The sequence below is a fragment of the Sebastes umbrosus genome, chromosome 1 (genome assembly GCF_015220745.1).
Source record: "Sebastes umbrosus isolate fSebUmb1 chromosome 1, fSebUmb1.pri, whole genome shotgun sequence".
Classification (NCBI taxonomy): Eukaryota; Metazoa; Chordata; class Actinopteri; order Perciformes; family Sebastidae; genus Sebastes; species Sebastes umbrosus.
The window spans coordinates 17,983,489-18,000,697 of NC_051269.1; the positions used below are offsets into that span (position 1 = coordinate 17,983,489).

Genomic DNA, 17,209 nt, shown 5'->3' on the forward strand with positions numbered 1-17,209 from the left:
ATTGATAGCAGGCGAGCTGCATAAACGCCGGAGTGTTGGTTCCCTAAATGCAAGTGAGTGTTCTCTCTCTCGTTGCCGGCTTGAGGCGAAGCCATTAATAAACCTTGCAAATGATGATAGCTGTTGTATTGATTCTAGTTTGCACCCTCTATTCCAACAGCCCCTCTTGCTCCAATACTTTGCCTCAGTAAACACAGGCATCGAAACTGTTGACCCGGGTTGTCTCTGCCATTGATCACACCGTTGATGTTGGGACACCACATTCTCTTTGTTTGTGTGGTAGCTTAATCCATCCACAAAGCTTGCTGATGGTACAAAGTGGATCAATACAAGAGGGAAAATGGAAGTATGAGATTAAAAATTATAGATTTATCCCTGAACAATATCCCACCCCTCTCTTTTGCAACTGGTTTACCTGCATGCTACAAGAAACCAGAAAACATATGTTATGTTCCATCCATTTTCTTCCGCTTATCCGGGGACAGGTCGTGGGGGAAGCAGGCTTAGCAGAGAATTCCAGATGTCTCTCTCCCAAGCAATATTTTCCAGCTCTTCCTGGGGAACACCGAGGCTTTCCCAGGCCAGACGACATATATATCTCTCCAGTGTGTTCTGGGTTTACCCCAGGGGCCTCTTACCAGTTGGCCATGTCCAGAAAATCTTGAAACAAAAGAGCAGCAGCTCTATGCCGAGCTCCCTCCGGATGTCTGAGCTCAGCCACCCTACAAAGGAAACATTTCGGCTGCTTGAATCAGCGATCTCCGGTCCGCTCCGGTCCGGTACAGCACCCGCATAACTGCAGATGCCGCACCGAACCACATGACAATCTCCAGCTCCATTTTACCCTCACTCGTGAACAAGACCCCACAATACTTAAACTCCCTCGCTTGGGGCAGTGATTCATTCCCAACCCGGAGGGCGCAATCCTTTGTTTTCCGGCAGAGAATCATGGACTCAGACTTGGAGGTACTGACTCTCATCACGACTGCTTCACACTTGGCTGCAAACCGCCCCAGTGCGTGCTGCAGGTCATGGTCTGATGAAGCCAACCGAACCACATCATCTACAAAGAGCAGAGACGCAGTTTTGAAGGTCCCAAACTGGACACTCTCCTTCTCCCGGCTGCGTCTTGAGATCCTGTCCATGAAAATCACAAACAGGATCGGCAACAAGGGACAACCCTGGCGGAGGCCAACACCCACCGGAAACGCGTTGACTTTGTGCCGGGTATACGGACACAGTTCTCACTTTGGTTATACAAGGACCGAATGGCTTGTAACAACGACCCCGGTACCTTGTATTCCTGCAGACGTATATTATATTTCAAAACAAAATCCCAAAGGAAAACCATGCTCTCCGCATTGTGATCACAGTACTGTGCCCGTTTGTTTTCTAACAAACAGTAAAGAATGAACTATTTCATTTTGATCACTTCTTCATCAGACTGACAAAAGAACAAATGAGTAATGAAATTCCAGAGTTGCAGCAGCTCGCTCAGTACTGGCTGATCAAACAACTGCTTCTCTGCATTCGGCAAACATTTCCTTTTTTCCTCCATGCCTTCAAATCTGATCCTGCTTTGTCTCACCCACACGCCTCTCCCTCCATCTCCCTCTCCCTCTCAGTGTTTCAACTGACTGTTGAGCGCCTTGTCATTTGTAATGAAAATGACACGCCCTGAGTCAAACTGACATTGTGTCAAAATTGTATCCTGTGATTCCTGCCAGGCTAAGTCATTCTTGCTCTATTCCTCATTCAGAATCAAATTAGAAACACTCTCGCAGAGCCCCACAACTTCAAAAAAGTGTAACGTCTTCTATTACACTTGAAATCTTGAATGCTAGCCAATGTCTGTCTCTCCAGTTTCTCTGAGAGAAAGTTGCAAACTTCCATACCTTTGAAATCTGCCGAAGAAAATAGGGGGGGGGATTATGTTTAACTTTTAAATGGCAACAAACAAATAAAAGGCTGTTTGTCTTTCTCCCCTCCGCTGAAACGGCTGCCTCCTCTTATACTTGAACAAAGGAAAGACTTTTATGGAATTGCCTCAGCCTCCTGCTGTTTGTCTTGGAGACTGATGGGGCATATTAATATGAAGCTGTGAAAGGTCTTTTATTTTCTTTTTTAATCGAGGTTCCTTTTAGGTTTAACAGGTGAATAAGGAATAAAATAAGGAAAGCAAAGGGAAAATATAAATGTAATTGAATGCAGAGTTGGTCAGCAATGCAAACCACACAGACTTGGTTTAAAAAACACATTAATCAGCATATTGTGGAACATAAATCCCAATGGTGTGTGCTTATCCTCAAAGAAGATATTTTTTAACCAAATGCTTTGAGGAAAATCCCTACCCACACAATACATTAATGCATGGCAGAAGACTTCTTTTTCTGCAACTGTGGTCAGAAAAGCTAATGCTTTTGGTCAGGAATACGTATAATTCCTCTGACATTCCCTTCAATCAATTCTGGATGTTTAGCCTAGCCTACTCACTTTACTGATTTCATCTGGGCTAATGGGACAATTGGAATCCTATTTGTGTCTCACTGTGCAGCCTATTACCATATGGAAATTGTGTTCAAAATACAGCATCACGGTTAGTTTTCTTTTTTTTACGTAATCAAATTCACTTTCCACCATCAAGGTTATTTCAGCATGCAGTGTATGGAGATTGCTTGTCCCCGATAGTCAGCGGTTGGTTCATGCCAATATTTACCCCTCGCATAAGGCACCAAAGCCCCTATTCATCCCCCCTCATGCCTCACTAACAAAAAGGTGACTTTCCCATCGCTTCCAAATTGACCTTTCGAGGGCCTTGTGCAGGAATGAAATTGCATTTATCTTCCATTAAAGGAAGCGTACGGTTTTAAAGAAATTGTTGGGACTTTGTGACAGTGGTGAACACTGTAGAGTATTAACAATAACATTATTATGGAAACAAGACATAAGGTTGGTTTTCAGGGTTACAAGAGACCAAGGACTCACTTCAGGGTCTCTTCGCAGATGGGTGAATACTCGTCACCAACAACAATCGGAGTTTTGTCACCATCTTTAAAGGAACAGTGTGTAGGATCTGGCGGTGAGGTTGCAGATTAAAACTTTTCCAGTGTGCCAAGCCTAGTAGGATTGCTATGGTGGACGACGCAAAATCACGAATGGCCCTATCTAGAGCCAGTTGTTGTAAGAGTAGAGCGCATAGAATGTGTTTGTATGTGGGAAGTGAGTGGTGAAGCAAGAGAGAGAGAGCGGCGGCGACTGGAGCCAGTAGCGTTATCGACTCCGGCCCAAGCGGTTAACAGTGTTTGGTTTGTCCGTTCTGGGCTACTGTAGAAACATGGCGGTGCAACATGGCGGACTCCGTGGAGAGGTCCCACTCCCCATGTAGTAAAAACGACTCATTCTAAGGTAACAAAAACACAACAACTCTTATTTTCAGGTGATTATACACTAAAGAAAACATACTTATAAATATTAGATTCCAGTTCTACCAATAAATTCCCCTAAATGTTACATACTGGTCCTTTACACTATAAATACAGATACAGGGAAAGATTATTATGTCTTCAATGGTAAATCACTAAGGTGTTGAGTTTGACTCCTTTAGAATCACATTTCTAAAGGTATATAATCGGTGTGGATGACTATAGGTATCACAGCTTTTTTGAATCCCAATCTGTTCCCAGCCAGTTTCAATTAATGGCTGTTCTTCTAAAGGTCATTTCCAACTCAAAAGAATAAAGGTCTGTTCATCTATTTTGTGGTATAGCTGGTGCAGTGTGAATGGAAATGAGTGTTCACCTTTATAGTCAGTGTCATTTTTGATAAATCTGCAGCATATTACAGAAATAAATTGCGATGGGAAAGGTAAATAAAGACACTTTGACATCTGGTTTGCTCCGAATCCCCTGAGCTGTCTCAGAGCCGTGTTCGGACACTCTTGTCAATTCAGAAAGAAAGTCAGAGCCTTTGCGAGCTTACCAGCTTGCAAGTGAGGGAAACATATTTACAATAGGGCTGCAAAATACAATTCGTTTTAACGTCACAAATTTTAACGCATTAACGCAACATGGGATTTTTAAGGTTGTAGCGGGCTCAGTTTTAAAGCTAGAGAGAAGACACTGGCGTATGAAACTAGAAAAATAATGAATTCATTGCTAACCATGTCATACTAGCTTGTCACTAAGGAGGCTAAATAATGCTCCAAATTTTGGCGAGGAAAAGCCGGCATGGCCATATTCAAAGGGGCCCCCTGACCGCTGATGTGAATAAAAATGGGTCCTATTGGGTACCCACGAGTCTCCCCTTTACAGACATGCCCACTTTATGATAATCACATGGAGTTTGGGGTAAGTCATAGTCAACTCAGCACACTGACACACTGACAGCTGTTTTTGCCAGTTGGGCTTGAGTTTACCATGTTATGATTTGAGCATATTGTTTATGCTAAATGCAGTACCTGTGAGGGTTTCTGGACAACATTTGTCATTTTTTTGTGTTGTTAATTGATTTCCAATAATAAATACATACATACATACATTTGCATAAAACCATAATATTTGCCCACTCCCATGTTGATAAGAGTATTAAATACTTGACAAATCTCCCTGTAAGGTACCTTTTGAACAGATAAAAAATGTGCGATTAATTTGCGATTAACTATGGACAATCATGCGATTAATCGCTGTTAAATAATTTAATCGATTGACAGTCCTAATTTACAAAAAAAGAATCATGAAAGTGTACGTTACCCTGACAGGTGCAACTACACCAACAGAGGAGTGTGTCCTGCTCACACACACAGTCCTGAGAAAAATGTCTAATCAAATATCATCACTTGAACTTCCTTCGAAAACTGCTTATTCTTAGGAAACAATAGGTGTTGTACTTGTAGCTTTAACTCAAAAGAAGAAACACAAATACACACAAATCTTTCAACCATCAAGATTAAACGCCCCCTGTTTCAAGGGGAAATAATATAAATTGGGGCTGCAGTAGAAGTTTGTGGGTTTTAACTAAAGCTGCTGTCTTTGGCAGAGGGTGTTTATCGGGATGAAGATTCAGGTTAGATGAGAAGCTGACTAAACAATATTATCTTCCACCTGCTCATTAGCAGGAACCATCATGAAAGGAACAATAGTTCTAAAGGAAAATGTACTGACAGATGCACTTGCGTTCCTTTTGGACTTTGTCATACAAGGCTCCATGCTGTGCAGTGCTTTACACACTAGACAGTTTACAACAGAGCTGTGAAGCAAACCTGCTCTGATGCAGATACTGTACATGACAGAAACTCCCCTGCAATACCAAAAATGATGATTTTGTCTTTATCAAGTTTCCAAAAGCCTTTTTCAGCCTTTTTCATTCTGCTAATGTTGAGAGAGATGTCAAAATGTCAATGTCAAAAAAGTCACACGAGTGGCAAAAACAGAATATTCATTAATTACATCTGGCTACTTTATATATTTCCAGTCCACCAAACTGCTCAGCTGAACATTTGTGTAATTATATTGTCCTCGTCTTTGCCTTTGCTAAATCTTATCACTCTTGCTGCTGGAATGACCTAATTTGCCTGAAGGAATCAATAACTCTAACTCAATGACCTAATCTAAAGACTAATGCTGCTCTACGCTGCCACTGGCTACATGGGTCTGGTAATCCAGATGCCAAATGTGCAAATTAGGAGAAACTACAGATGTCACTTTGGAAACGGCTCTTGCAGAATGTCACGACTAAAATAAAATAAATTAGGTATTTTAAGTTGTAGTTTTTGACAGCGGAAGCAGATAAAAATCACAAAGCATATAATCCCTAGACAGGGGTTCAGATGGAATACTTAACAAGACATGTCCAAGTAATAACGCTACCATGATAGGGAGAAATCCAGGAACTGAATCCAGAATTCCTGGAGACATTTTACCAGCACAAATAATCAAGTTAGGGTTAATGTTCTTAGAAAACATGTTTGTCTGTCACTGTTTTTGTCTGTTACAGCGTTGGGTTGGTTGTCACATACATAGAAAGTAAAGTGCTTTATTTCCAAATGTTATAAGTTTATTTTCACATGCAGCAACATTGATTTGAGTAGATTAATCGATTGAGAATTCAGTATCCTATAGCCTAAACAGCGGCAGCCGCAACAGCCAAAAGATTTTCTGTTGATGTAAAGCAACAGAAAGCGAAGGAAACAGATGTCACCGTTCTGTCCACACTGATCAATTGCCAAGTGACCTCTGGCGGGTGTTCTGTAGTGCAAAAAAATACCACAGCTAAAAATATATATTTCTATAGGATAAAAATATAAAGGATGCCGTTTCTTACCCATAGCAATTGCTGATTCTTGAGATGACACATACAGTTATGTGAATCTGGTCAGAGGTTACCGTATTATACTACATAGGCGTTCTTTAGAGGTGGTCACTGGAGATGTTTTAAAAAAAACTACACAGCTCTTTCCTACAAAGACAAATAGATTATATGCTTTTTTTGTGAGAAGTAATGCAACGGCCACTCCCGTCTCTTTGGCAAATCAGCGTCCCTTGATCACAGTTTAGATGCAGCTAGCAAATGATAAAACACAAACTGTCTGTGGCACAATAAACACACGAATGACATGTGATTAAGCAGTTTTGTCTTTTAGCAGTACAAATAGTTAAAACCAAGAACACCATAAATAGCAGACATAAAAAAACTCAATTATGATCTGATAATGAGAAGAATACTTATACAGGCTTTAGTTCAATACATAAGCACAGTTTGTATTTTATGTAAGCTGAGATAAATAAATGATTTCATTGAATAAGTTAATTAATGGTAATTAAAATGCTAAAAAGTGTAATGATCATTTGATTTAATTAATCTTGATGTAATGTCTTTATGTGGTACTTTGTAAAAGGCAACACTTTGTAAGCTTTCTGTTAGAATGGTACGTAGGTTAATGTCACTTTAAGAGAAAAATGTCTCTTGTGCTCAATGAGGTAAAAAAACATGGTTTTGTTCAGTTGGGTCTTAAGTACTATAGAGCCACACGGTTTACTTACCGAAGTGCAGTTTGCTGATTAGGAGAACTTAACTTTGAATACTCCTGTAATAAATACTACAAAACTGTGGAATAAAAATGCTGTGTTTTATCCTTTTTCCTTTGGAGTCTTGTGGAAATGTTCAAGTTGTACACGAGTTAGGCCAAGGCAATCGTTGAGCTTCAAAACTTTGATTTGGCTATGTTAATCTTTACTTTGTTAATATGAACCTTCTTGCTTCTTGCTACAAATAACTCATGAGATTCTGTTTCCTTTTTACACAATAACACAACACAGCCATAACTGATCACTGATAATGTCATTGTTAACTCCTGCATTTATTTTGAAGTATTTATTTGTACAGTTTGATTAAAATATAATTTGTAATTTCAATAGTCACTGCAGAAAGTCCTTTCAATAACCACAGAACTGCGTTCTAGTTGAAGATATCAGGGTCTGAAACTCTGAATAATACAATACGTAAGCCCAGTCCAATGATGATAATGAAGCCGTTTAGAAAGTGCTTAGTGGAAGCTGAGGAATTCTTATCCCTCTGACAAAAGTGATATTGATATGTTCTAATGAAGTGGAGCTGTATGGATTAGTTACAGAATTGTAATCCAGATTAGTTGCATGAGCTGTCCAATTTACATTATTGTCTTATGTTGTCTAATTGAAATCCTTCCCTTCTTAACAGTTGGGGAAGACAAAGGCAGATTTAATTATCTCTCAAAATCAAATCCTTTATCCTTGCAACCTTGTTAACACTTTTAAATAAGCGGTTTCCCCAAATTGTCCAAAACATGGAGCTATTACACACCTGAATTAAGTTTGTTACATCAGTTCCTATTCCACAAAGATGTTTAATGTTTTGCTTTTAATCATTCTTGTACCGCAAAATTGATTATCTCCTGTTGCTGAGTGCAACGTGACACCCAACGAATTTCATTTAAGCTCCACTTTTAGGCATGTGTCAACACAGCAGCCTATCGATTGGAAGCAAATTTGTTATTGATCTCCTTAAGTCAGTATCCTCTTGTTTTATCTCTTTTTATTTTCCATGTAATTATTCATATACTGTATTAGTTAAGCAACCACCAACCTTATCTGTAGCAATTTGCAACGCTTTTTGTGGCCAATTTGTGCAGCATTCTCCGGGTACTTCAGGATAAATTAAGTTGCAGCATCCCCCGTAACCTCCCCCACACCCGAATCCATTGCTTTGGTTTCCTGCTCTTGGGTGGATCGGCAAAACATAGCTTCTCTAATTTTATTCTTCTTTTGGATATTTACTAATGTACATTTACATTACAAATTGCATGCTTCCATATGGGAAAATGTCGTCATGTGTACTTACCTTTATAGCAGGATGAAATACTGACATACAATTTCTACAGAGCACTATATCTAATACTAAAGATCAAAGTTCAAGCAGCAGTACTTGCTTAAGAAAATTGCCTTCAATGATATCTATGCATTAAGAGTGACACTTAACCATTATGTCACTGACAGCCCTGAGTGAAGGAGAGAGCGAAGGAAGAGAAGATGAGCGATGATCATTCAGCCATTCGCCTTGCCCAATTAAGCAATGACAAGTAATTGTTTCAACAAATTGCAACAGGACATATCTGAAGCACTCAGGGGTCATTTGCGGGATGTCAAATAATAAATAAAGACATAACTGGCTGACACGCCACCCACGGGTGTGAGATAGAGATTAAAAGGCCATATGGATAGAAGCAGGAACATCACTGAGTGTGCTGCGATCTCCTCCCTGATGACTGCGGCCATTTAGAATACAGATGTTCAAACGTCTCACTGCGTCTCTGTGTTGAGACCTGCTTTTCTCTAATCCAACCAACACATCCTGCAAACAATTTTACTAGGGCTATCAATTGATTAAAATATTTAATCGCGATTAATCAAATGATTGTACATAGTTAACCTTGATTAATCAAATTAACCACATTTTGTATCTGTTCAAAATGTACCTTAAAGGGAGATTTGTCAAGTATTTAATATTCTTATCAACATGGGAGTGGGCAAATAGGACTGCCTGTAAACTTTGACTGACCTAGTTTTTAGATCAATTTACCTTTTGTCCTTTTAAAAAGATATATATATATAGTATATGGTGATATTCTATGTTTCTCAATGCCTTCAAATGTCATGAAAAGACCAAAACCAACAATGGGTTGATGCTACTAACAAGTATTGCCTGTGTTCCCAAAGCTTGGTATAGATGATTTCCTTTGTGTTATAGAGCTCCATTGTTGTCCAAAAAAAGTATTAAAAACACATCAATGAGCCATGTCTTTATACTGGACATCATGTTCCTTCATTAGGGTGAACATGGGCTCTCCTACCTACACCATCTTGCTGATGTAAATACTCACTAGAACCCCAAATATCTATTAGTTCATGGCTGAAAATAGTCCCCAACAAACAGAGTAAGGCTACGATCCAAATCACATACTTTTTGTTGTATTTTAATATACTGAATACTGCAGATGCCCTTACAAAGTATGTACTGTTGCATGCATACAATTGGGACATACAGTACAACTTCATCATAACATAGCGTCTTGAACTTTGACCCTCTTGCTCATATATCTGCTGTGCAGAGGATTGTGGGTGAGAATAGCCAAGGAGCACGCTGGCTTGCATACTGCAAAATGCGACCGGATGCAGTAGGACATGACATCCTGGTATTTTGGCATACAGCATTTGACATACTCTGTATTGGAACACGCTACATTGTTTTCTGGTATACTAAGTAGTATGGTAGTATGGGTATTGAAACGCACACTAATTATTCCTTTTTAAGTAACATTTGCCAAAAAACTGCAGAGCCCAGCTGTTTTGGGAAGTTATAATGTCTTTTAAAAATGAAAGCATACATTGTGAGCTGTTTTTGAAGATTTACGTCTTTTGTACAAACGGGCTTGTGGCAGGGAAGTCAGAAAGTATTGAAAGATTGCTGTTTTTTTCTTTTCACAGGATTTGCTGACTATAAGAAAACATGTAGAATATCGCCAGCTTCATCCTTAATAAATTATTCAAAGAAACAACTTCTGATGAACCTAAAAAACTTTTCTTTGTAAGAATCAGTTAATAAAGTATAATTAGGCTCTACCTTCTCCTTCATATTTTACTTTCCGTTGCCAGGCATAACCTCAACCCAGTCTAATATTGTCTGTTCTCGGTATCTAGAAATAAACCACCCAGGAGCAATGCAGAGTTGTTTGTGTTCCCCCTTTTCTTCCTCTTCACTTTACATTCCCTACATGCACCGATTCATCCCTACTCTGTGGCTAATGCTTGTAATCCTCCTCGTCAAACAGGGACAGCAGTTACTCCATTAGCAGGGTTTTCTCATGTTGATGTCAGGCAGGCCATTGGTTTGCAAGGGAATCTTGTTAGGGTTCTTATTGACATTGTGTTTCATTAACTTGATTAATGACATCTATTGGGGCACGCTCCACAGTAATCAACGTCTCTGCAGAGAGAGGGGCTGTCTGCAGTCAAAGATGGGATTCTCTGGTCTTCTCTCGCCCACACTTGACTGGCCTCTCCGTGTCCTGTTAGTTTCCAAGAGGCTGCATTTAGAAATAATCTTATAATCATAAATACCAAAGTAGCAAGCAGTGAGAGACCATTAAGTAGACCCCAGATGACCATTATGGAGTTTCCATTTCAGAAACTGTTTGTGGGTTTCAGAAAAATTGGCCCATTGAAATTAAAGAAATAAAACCTCTTGTGTCCATTTCAGCCAGCAAAGGAATGTATCACTTAAGATGCTCCTACTAAATTATTTGGTGATATAAGTGCTCAATGTCCTGCTGTTTGCTTTGATTTCTTCACCATTTAAATATAATTACAAGATGCACATTGCCAGGAAAGCCTTCTATTAGTCCGGCACTAAAGAGAAGGTCAAGAAAAGGTTTGTAATACCTGTTTTAAAATCCTATACAGTACACTCTAATGTAAAATGTATTACACTGTCAATACGGTATAGGTTCTGAGGTAAGATCTGAAGGCCACAGCAGGCTCTTGCACATTTTCACAAAGCTGATGTTTTCTGAAGTGGTTTTCAAAAGGGATTTCTTTCTCTATCTCTGTGTATCCTACATCTGTTCTTATATCTCCCTTTAGGAGGGGTCACATCTTGGGTCAGTACATGAGAGATGAGAAGCTGCTCGCCCTCAAACACCCCAAGTAGAGAAACACTGGAGGCCACCCATTCCCAGCTCTAGGCGCTGTATGGCAGGGAAGAACGATACAAAAGCAGAGATAAAAAGAAAAACCCACCTGGAATTCATATTTACCTTTCATCATCTGCTTTTTACCCACGTTGTACTCAGTTATATTTGCTAGCGCTCTTAAGGGAGAGAGGGGAGAGCTGTGCTGGTGCAACTCCAAGCAGGTGGCTTCTGGGCTGTCGGGGTTGTTGCTGCTGTGGGACCTGACTCAGATAATTTGCCTTTTCGGCTTATTTTCTTGGTACATTTTGCTCAAAACAATGCTGTCTGGCAAAGTAGGAGCGCAATTGCAGCAGGGAATTAAGTATACATGAAATATAATATATCAACATAAAAATCTTTCCAGTCAAGGGATTTGCTGCGAAAGTACACTCCTAGAGTACGTTTCACTTAATAAGTCAAACTCAATGCTAATCACTTAGAAATAACTGATAACTAATCTGTTGATTTTACAATGTTTTTGTTGGAGATGGTTATCCACTCAGAGCTGAAACAAACATGGAATTAACTTTATGATGACGAAGACGCTGACAATTAAAGCCTGATTCATTTATGGGAGAAAACAATGACAAGCATAATGCAGTTGAATAGAAATGCAAACTAAAACTAAAAAGCACATGATACATAGTATCATAAAAATAATGTGAAAATCAGTCCTTAACTACAAAGAACAACAATACCACCACCAATAGTGTGCAAGGTACTGCAGAATAGGGCTGCAAATAATGATTATTTTCATCTAATCTGTCAGGTATTTCTTTTGATTAATCAATTTAAAAAATCACAAGATAATGGTGAAAAATGTTGAGCCCGACCGATACAGGATTTTACGGGCCGATGCGGATTCCGATATTAGGGAGTACAACAAATGTGATAATCGATATATTGGCCAATATATACTGTATGTATATGCATTGATTGAGTGTTCTATTCTATAGTCTATTCTAAATAGCTTAATGTTCACTAATGATGAATTTATCTTTCTATTTAGGCATATTAAAAAAGTGAGATACCGGCCTGCCCCTTGTATTGAATGATAAATGGCTGAAGATGCAAAGAGCTTCGTCTTGGCTTTTATCGGCGTCGGCCGCAGTGTTCAGCAGAGCGCGCTCTACTGGGGAAACTAAGTAGTAATAATATTAATGAGCTATCCAAACATTGATTTTGAATTATGTTCATTTAAAAAGAGTTTTCTTAATGATGCAAATCCGAGAAAATGTTCGCGGACACGATATATCGGCGATAGGCCAATATTGTCCAATAAAATTGGCTGACCAATAAATAGGTCAGGCTCTAAAAAAAATGCCCAACTTAATTCGATAAAGTCCACCATCAAATTCCTTCTTTATCCAATCAACATTCGAAAACCTGATGGAATTCAGTTTACTATCACACTTGACAAAGACAAATAGCAGCAAATCCTAACAATTAAAATCTAAAACTAGGGAAGGATTGTGCATTAAAAAAAGACCATCAATCCATTGACTAAATATTTGCTGATTATTTTCCTATTATTCCACTAATGATTAATTGACTAATTGTTTATTTTGAAAAGATAAGAAATGTGTGCTTAATTTGGATTAATCACGATTAAATACTTTCATCAATTGACAGCCCAAATTATTATTATTATTATTATTATTATTATTATTATTATTATGATTATTATTGTTATTATTATTATTATTATTATGATTATCATATAAAATACTGTAAGTGTAAAAAGTCTACAGATTGCAATGGGTTTAATCTATCTTTGTGGTTAAATCCTTGATCGCAATATATCAGCAGTCTATTCTGCAAAACAGGGACATTTCTTGACAAAAATGTTTAAAACTGCTAAATGAGATCAAATCATCCTTAAATACTAAATAAATGTGTGGCTTGGATTGTGTTCAGGTATTACCTCATTAATGTTGTGTTCAAAAGGACATATTAGACATAAGTCTAGTGATGTGCATATAATTCTGTTCATTTTCTTCAGACAGAAAATGAGTTACATGATTTGGAAACTGGACAAAAAGTTATTTAAAGCAACAAAATGTCCTCATGGATTTACCCTTCACTGGTCTGTCTTGGAGCTCAACTCATCAGGTAAGGATGTTCATTTAGAGTGGTTACATGTCTTGATTGCACTGAATAAGATCTCTAATGCATTGACACTGTAGGTTATTGGCAGTGTTTTCATTGTTTTATCCCATGTGTGACACGGTCAAATAAATGTACCTCAGCTTGGGTTAAGTATTCAAGTCATCGTATAGATTTCAATTTGCAGAGCCATGCATTTCTTGATTTTTCAGCCCTGATAAAATCCCTAACATGTTTTACCCAGCATCACTTATTTTCCATCCGTCAGCAGTCCCTGGCTTGTGCCCAGGCGATTAAGTGTTCAGAGAGTGACAGACATAATTGATGAGCAACCGCAGCCAAGCTGGTCTCATTCTGTCCCGGCGCAGTGCAAGCCAGAGGCATGACCGGGGCATCTTTAAGTCTCATCCTTTTAATTACACTTGTTCTTTGCCAACCAAAACACTCTAACTCCTTGGGAACTCCTTCAGCTGAGTAACTTGTTGGATTGGAGTAACAAGGAAGATGATCCAAAGCTTCATACAGTTGTCCAAATGAAAAATCGTGCTGCAATATTTATGGGGGAAATTATTTTTCTCAAATCGTTTTTTTTCTCTCTCTACCACAACATGCTGATTGAACCAGTACATTTAGCCCCCAAGTTGATTCTTTAAACAGAATGAAGTCTGTCAGATCTTGGGGTTAGTCTTGGGTTACTGGGATCAATGATATTGAAATCAAATGAGAAGTATTTATAGTTACAAAGACATGGTTTTAATCCTGAAACCTAATTTAGGATTTGAAAATAAGCAACTGTGTTGTGAACTCTTATAAATAATAAATGATTTTTGAACATTAGGTGACATAAGGACTGCAAAACAACCCAGCATACTGTAAATTTATCATGTAAGAGACCCACATACACTTGTTTTTGTCTTTTTGAAGGGGGTGCAGGGGGTCTGCAGTGTAGCAGGTCAACAGTATATGTCATATAGAAGTGGTGTACATCCTCTGAAAGCTGAGAACCTAAAGATTAATTTGAGATTTAGCTCAGCACTGTGTGTCAAGTTGTTCTAGTCATAAATCAGAAATAAACATGAATTCATTAAAATTAATTGTTAAAGTGTGTAAGGGCTTAAAACGTTATGATAGAACTATATGCTTGGCAATCCCATGCTTACTTATGTCTCATAAGTTGTTGCAGCAATATTTGTGCTGATACCATTTGTCACAGAGATTTTGTGCAAAATGTAACCATTTTTAACCCCTCCAGAATTGATTAAAATGATCAAAACTCCCTCCAAAATACCAGATTAAGACACCAAGACCTTGAGGAACACCATAGAAAAAGTCATGCTGTGATTTAGTAAAAAAAAAAAATTGACATTTGGAGATTTCTGCAAGAATTACATTTTTCGGCGATTGAGCTGTCAATATACCCAGGAAAGCCATCCATCCTCTGAATGCCTTAGGTCAAGACTTTGCAGCTGTAAAGTTTCCCGAGGCTGTGATTATCCTCGAGGTCAGCACAGGTCATTTTGTACAGCGAAGTCAAGTTTCAAAAAATGGTCTCAATACAATGAAATGGCTACTATGGGGACTAACATCATCACAAATGAATACAATTGGCTCATTAAATCCACAAGAGTCTCGGCTTGTCCAGTCATATCCAATTTATGTAATTCCAACACTGTTTAGGGACCCCATTATTGCAGAAATATTCAAAAATAACAATTTTTAGAATAGGCCAGATTAACACAATTCTACTGATGGAAAAAACAATTGTTTTGCAATGGTTTTTGCCCGAAAACTGCACGTGATTATCAAAAAGTGGGCATGTCTTTAAAGGATAGACTCTAAGAACCCATTTGCATTCACATATCTTGAGGTCAGAGGTCAAGGGACCCCTTTGAAAATCGCCACAAGTTAGCACAGCATAGTTGGTACCGATGGCTTCTTTAAGAAAGTAATGTCAGCTGGCAATCCACAGGTCTCAGAGGGTTCAGGCTAATTGCTGTAAACATTTGCCTACTTATACATCCAGCAGACACAGAGCAACATGAGCATCCCATTGGAGTCAATATTCACCAACTTATTGGAAAACATATGTTAGATACTTCACTTTGTTAAGAAAAAATTGTCTCTGTGCTGTTTTTTGGGCAGGTAGTGTTCACTTTGCATGTCTGAGCTTGTTTGGAAATGGCTGGTCGAAGTTTTATATTGGTGGGTCGGGTGATGAGAGCCATGGCATTCAAACTTACTGCACAGTCTATGTTTGGGCCAGAGAACTAAAAGACACCAACAGCCTGCTAAACTGGACACAAAAAATGACATTTTCAACCGTCATCTGACTTGAGTTTGACAGAACAGAAAAGTTTCCATTTTAACCAGTACAACCATAACAATAACCTTGTAACCATGCATTAATGACGCACAATGCATTCCTTTGTCCTTTGTTAGTTCCCATGTACATCCTATATTTTGTAATTCTTTAGGAATATCTTAGTTAAATCATATTGCTCCTGCATCTTGTGCACACATTGTATGTTTAATGTTAAAAAAGAGATGAATTAATGTTATTTTCAAAGAAATATAAAAGCGTAAAGCCCTGATTTTGTTTGCATAATTCTGACCTGGAGTGTCTGTTAAATGGACTTGCATTTACATAGTGCGTTTCTAGTCTTCAGCCCACTCAAAGCGCTTTACACTATATGTCAGCATTCACCCATTCACACACATATTCATAAACTGATGGCAGAGGCTGCAATACAAGGTGCTAACCTGCCCATCAGGATCTAATCTAAATATTCATTCACACACACTCACACACTGATGGCTCAGCTTTCGGGAGCAATTTGGGGTTCAGTATCTCGCCCAAGGACACTTCGACATGCTGACATGGTAGTACCTGATTGTGTTAAGGACTGTGGATACTCTCAAGTTATTTTATGGTATTTGACAGTTTGTTTTAAGGGGCTGTTTTCAGGATTAAATCTTTTACATGATTGAATTTGAAATTTTATTCATGATTATTGCTTTTCTGTCTAACTGAGATTTTGTGGCATATTTTGTGGTTATTTGTTTTGTGTGTGTTGTGTGTCTGTAACTCGGTGTTATTGTGACCTATCTTGGCCAGGACAAAATTATTTATTTACTTACAACGAGGCTTCGCTGGTTAAATAAATAAACTTTTAATAATAATACAGCAGAACTGTGGCAGAATAGATCCAGTGTACACACTGACAGAGGTCTGCAACTGCTGCTGATATGCTTCTTTCACTGCATAGCCAGAGAAGAATGCATGAAAGTGACTAAAACTTGTGTAGCGCTTCAGCGGATCTTTGGATCTAATGGAGCTTTCATGCCATTCACATCATCAGCAAATAATGAAAGTTTAAAAAAATAGACACCCTGTGCTGTTTTCTGTATGTGCTGTGATGGTACATATTAAAGTTTGTAATCAACCCTCTGGCTGTTTGCATGTTCTGGGATCAAATCCAAGATTTGACCTCATTAATTGATCTTTGCTTGCATGTCTCCGAGCTTCACCGATTTTCTACAATACAGAATGTTCGCATGGGTAATATCTTCCCACGGCCAGTGGTAGACATGCCGTTATGATATATGAGGCCAAATGTACTCACCATCCTCCCGAGACTTCTGAATGAAAGCATCGACGCCGCTTTCTCCGTAGTTCCCCTCTGAGGCCACTGTGGAGACGTAGTTCCAGCGCATGGCCTTAACAATGTCCACCATGGCCTGGGCCTGGTAGGTGTCTGGAGGCACAACACGTGAGAAGAAGTCGTAGCGGGTGTTGTCACTGAGCTCTGGGGCTGTGGAGGCGTAGCTCACCTGGGGTATCTG

General features: G+C 38.8%; 1 protein-coding gene across 2 annotated transcripts in view; it reads right to left on the minus strand.

The window, feature by feature from the left end:
* Nucleotides 1–17,209, minus strand: part of LOC119490306 (metabotropic glutamate receptor 4-like) — a 197,236-nt gene that overhangs the window by 73,435 nt on the left and 106,592 nt on the right. For both annotated transcript variants that reach the window (XM_037773623.1, XM_037773616.1), the window contains exon 3: nt 16,990–17,206. In XM_037773623.1, coding sequence (XP_037629551.1) covers nt 16,990–17,206 — 217 coding nt within the window. The remainder of the gene's footprint in view (nt 1–16,989; nt 17,207–17,209) is intronic.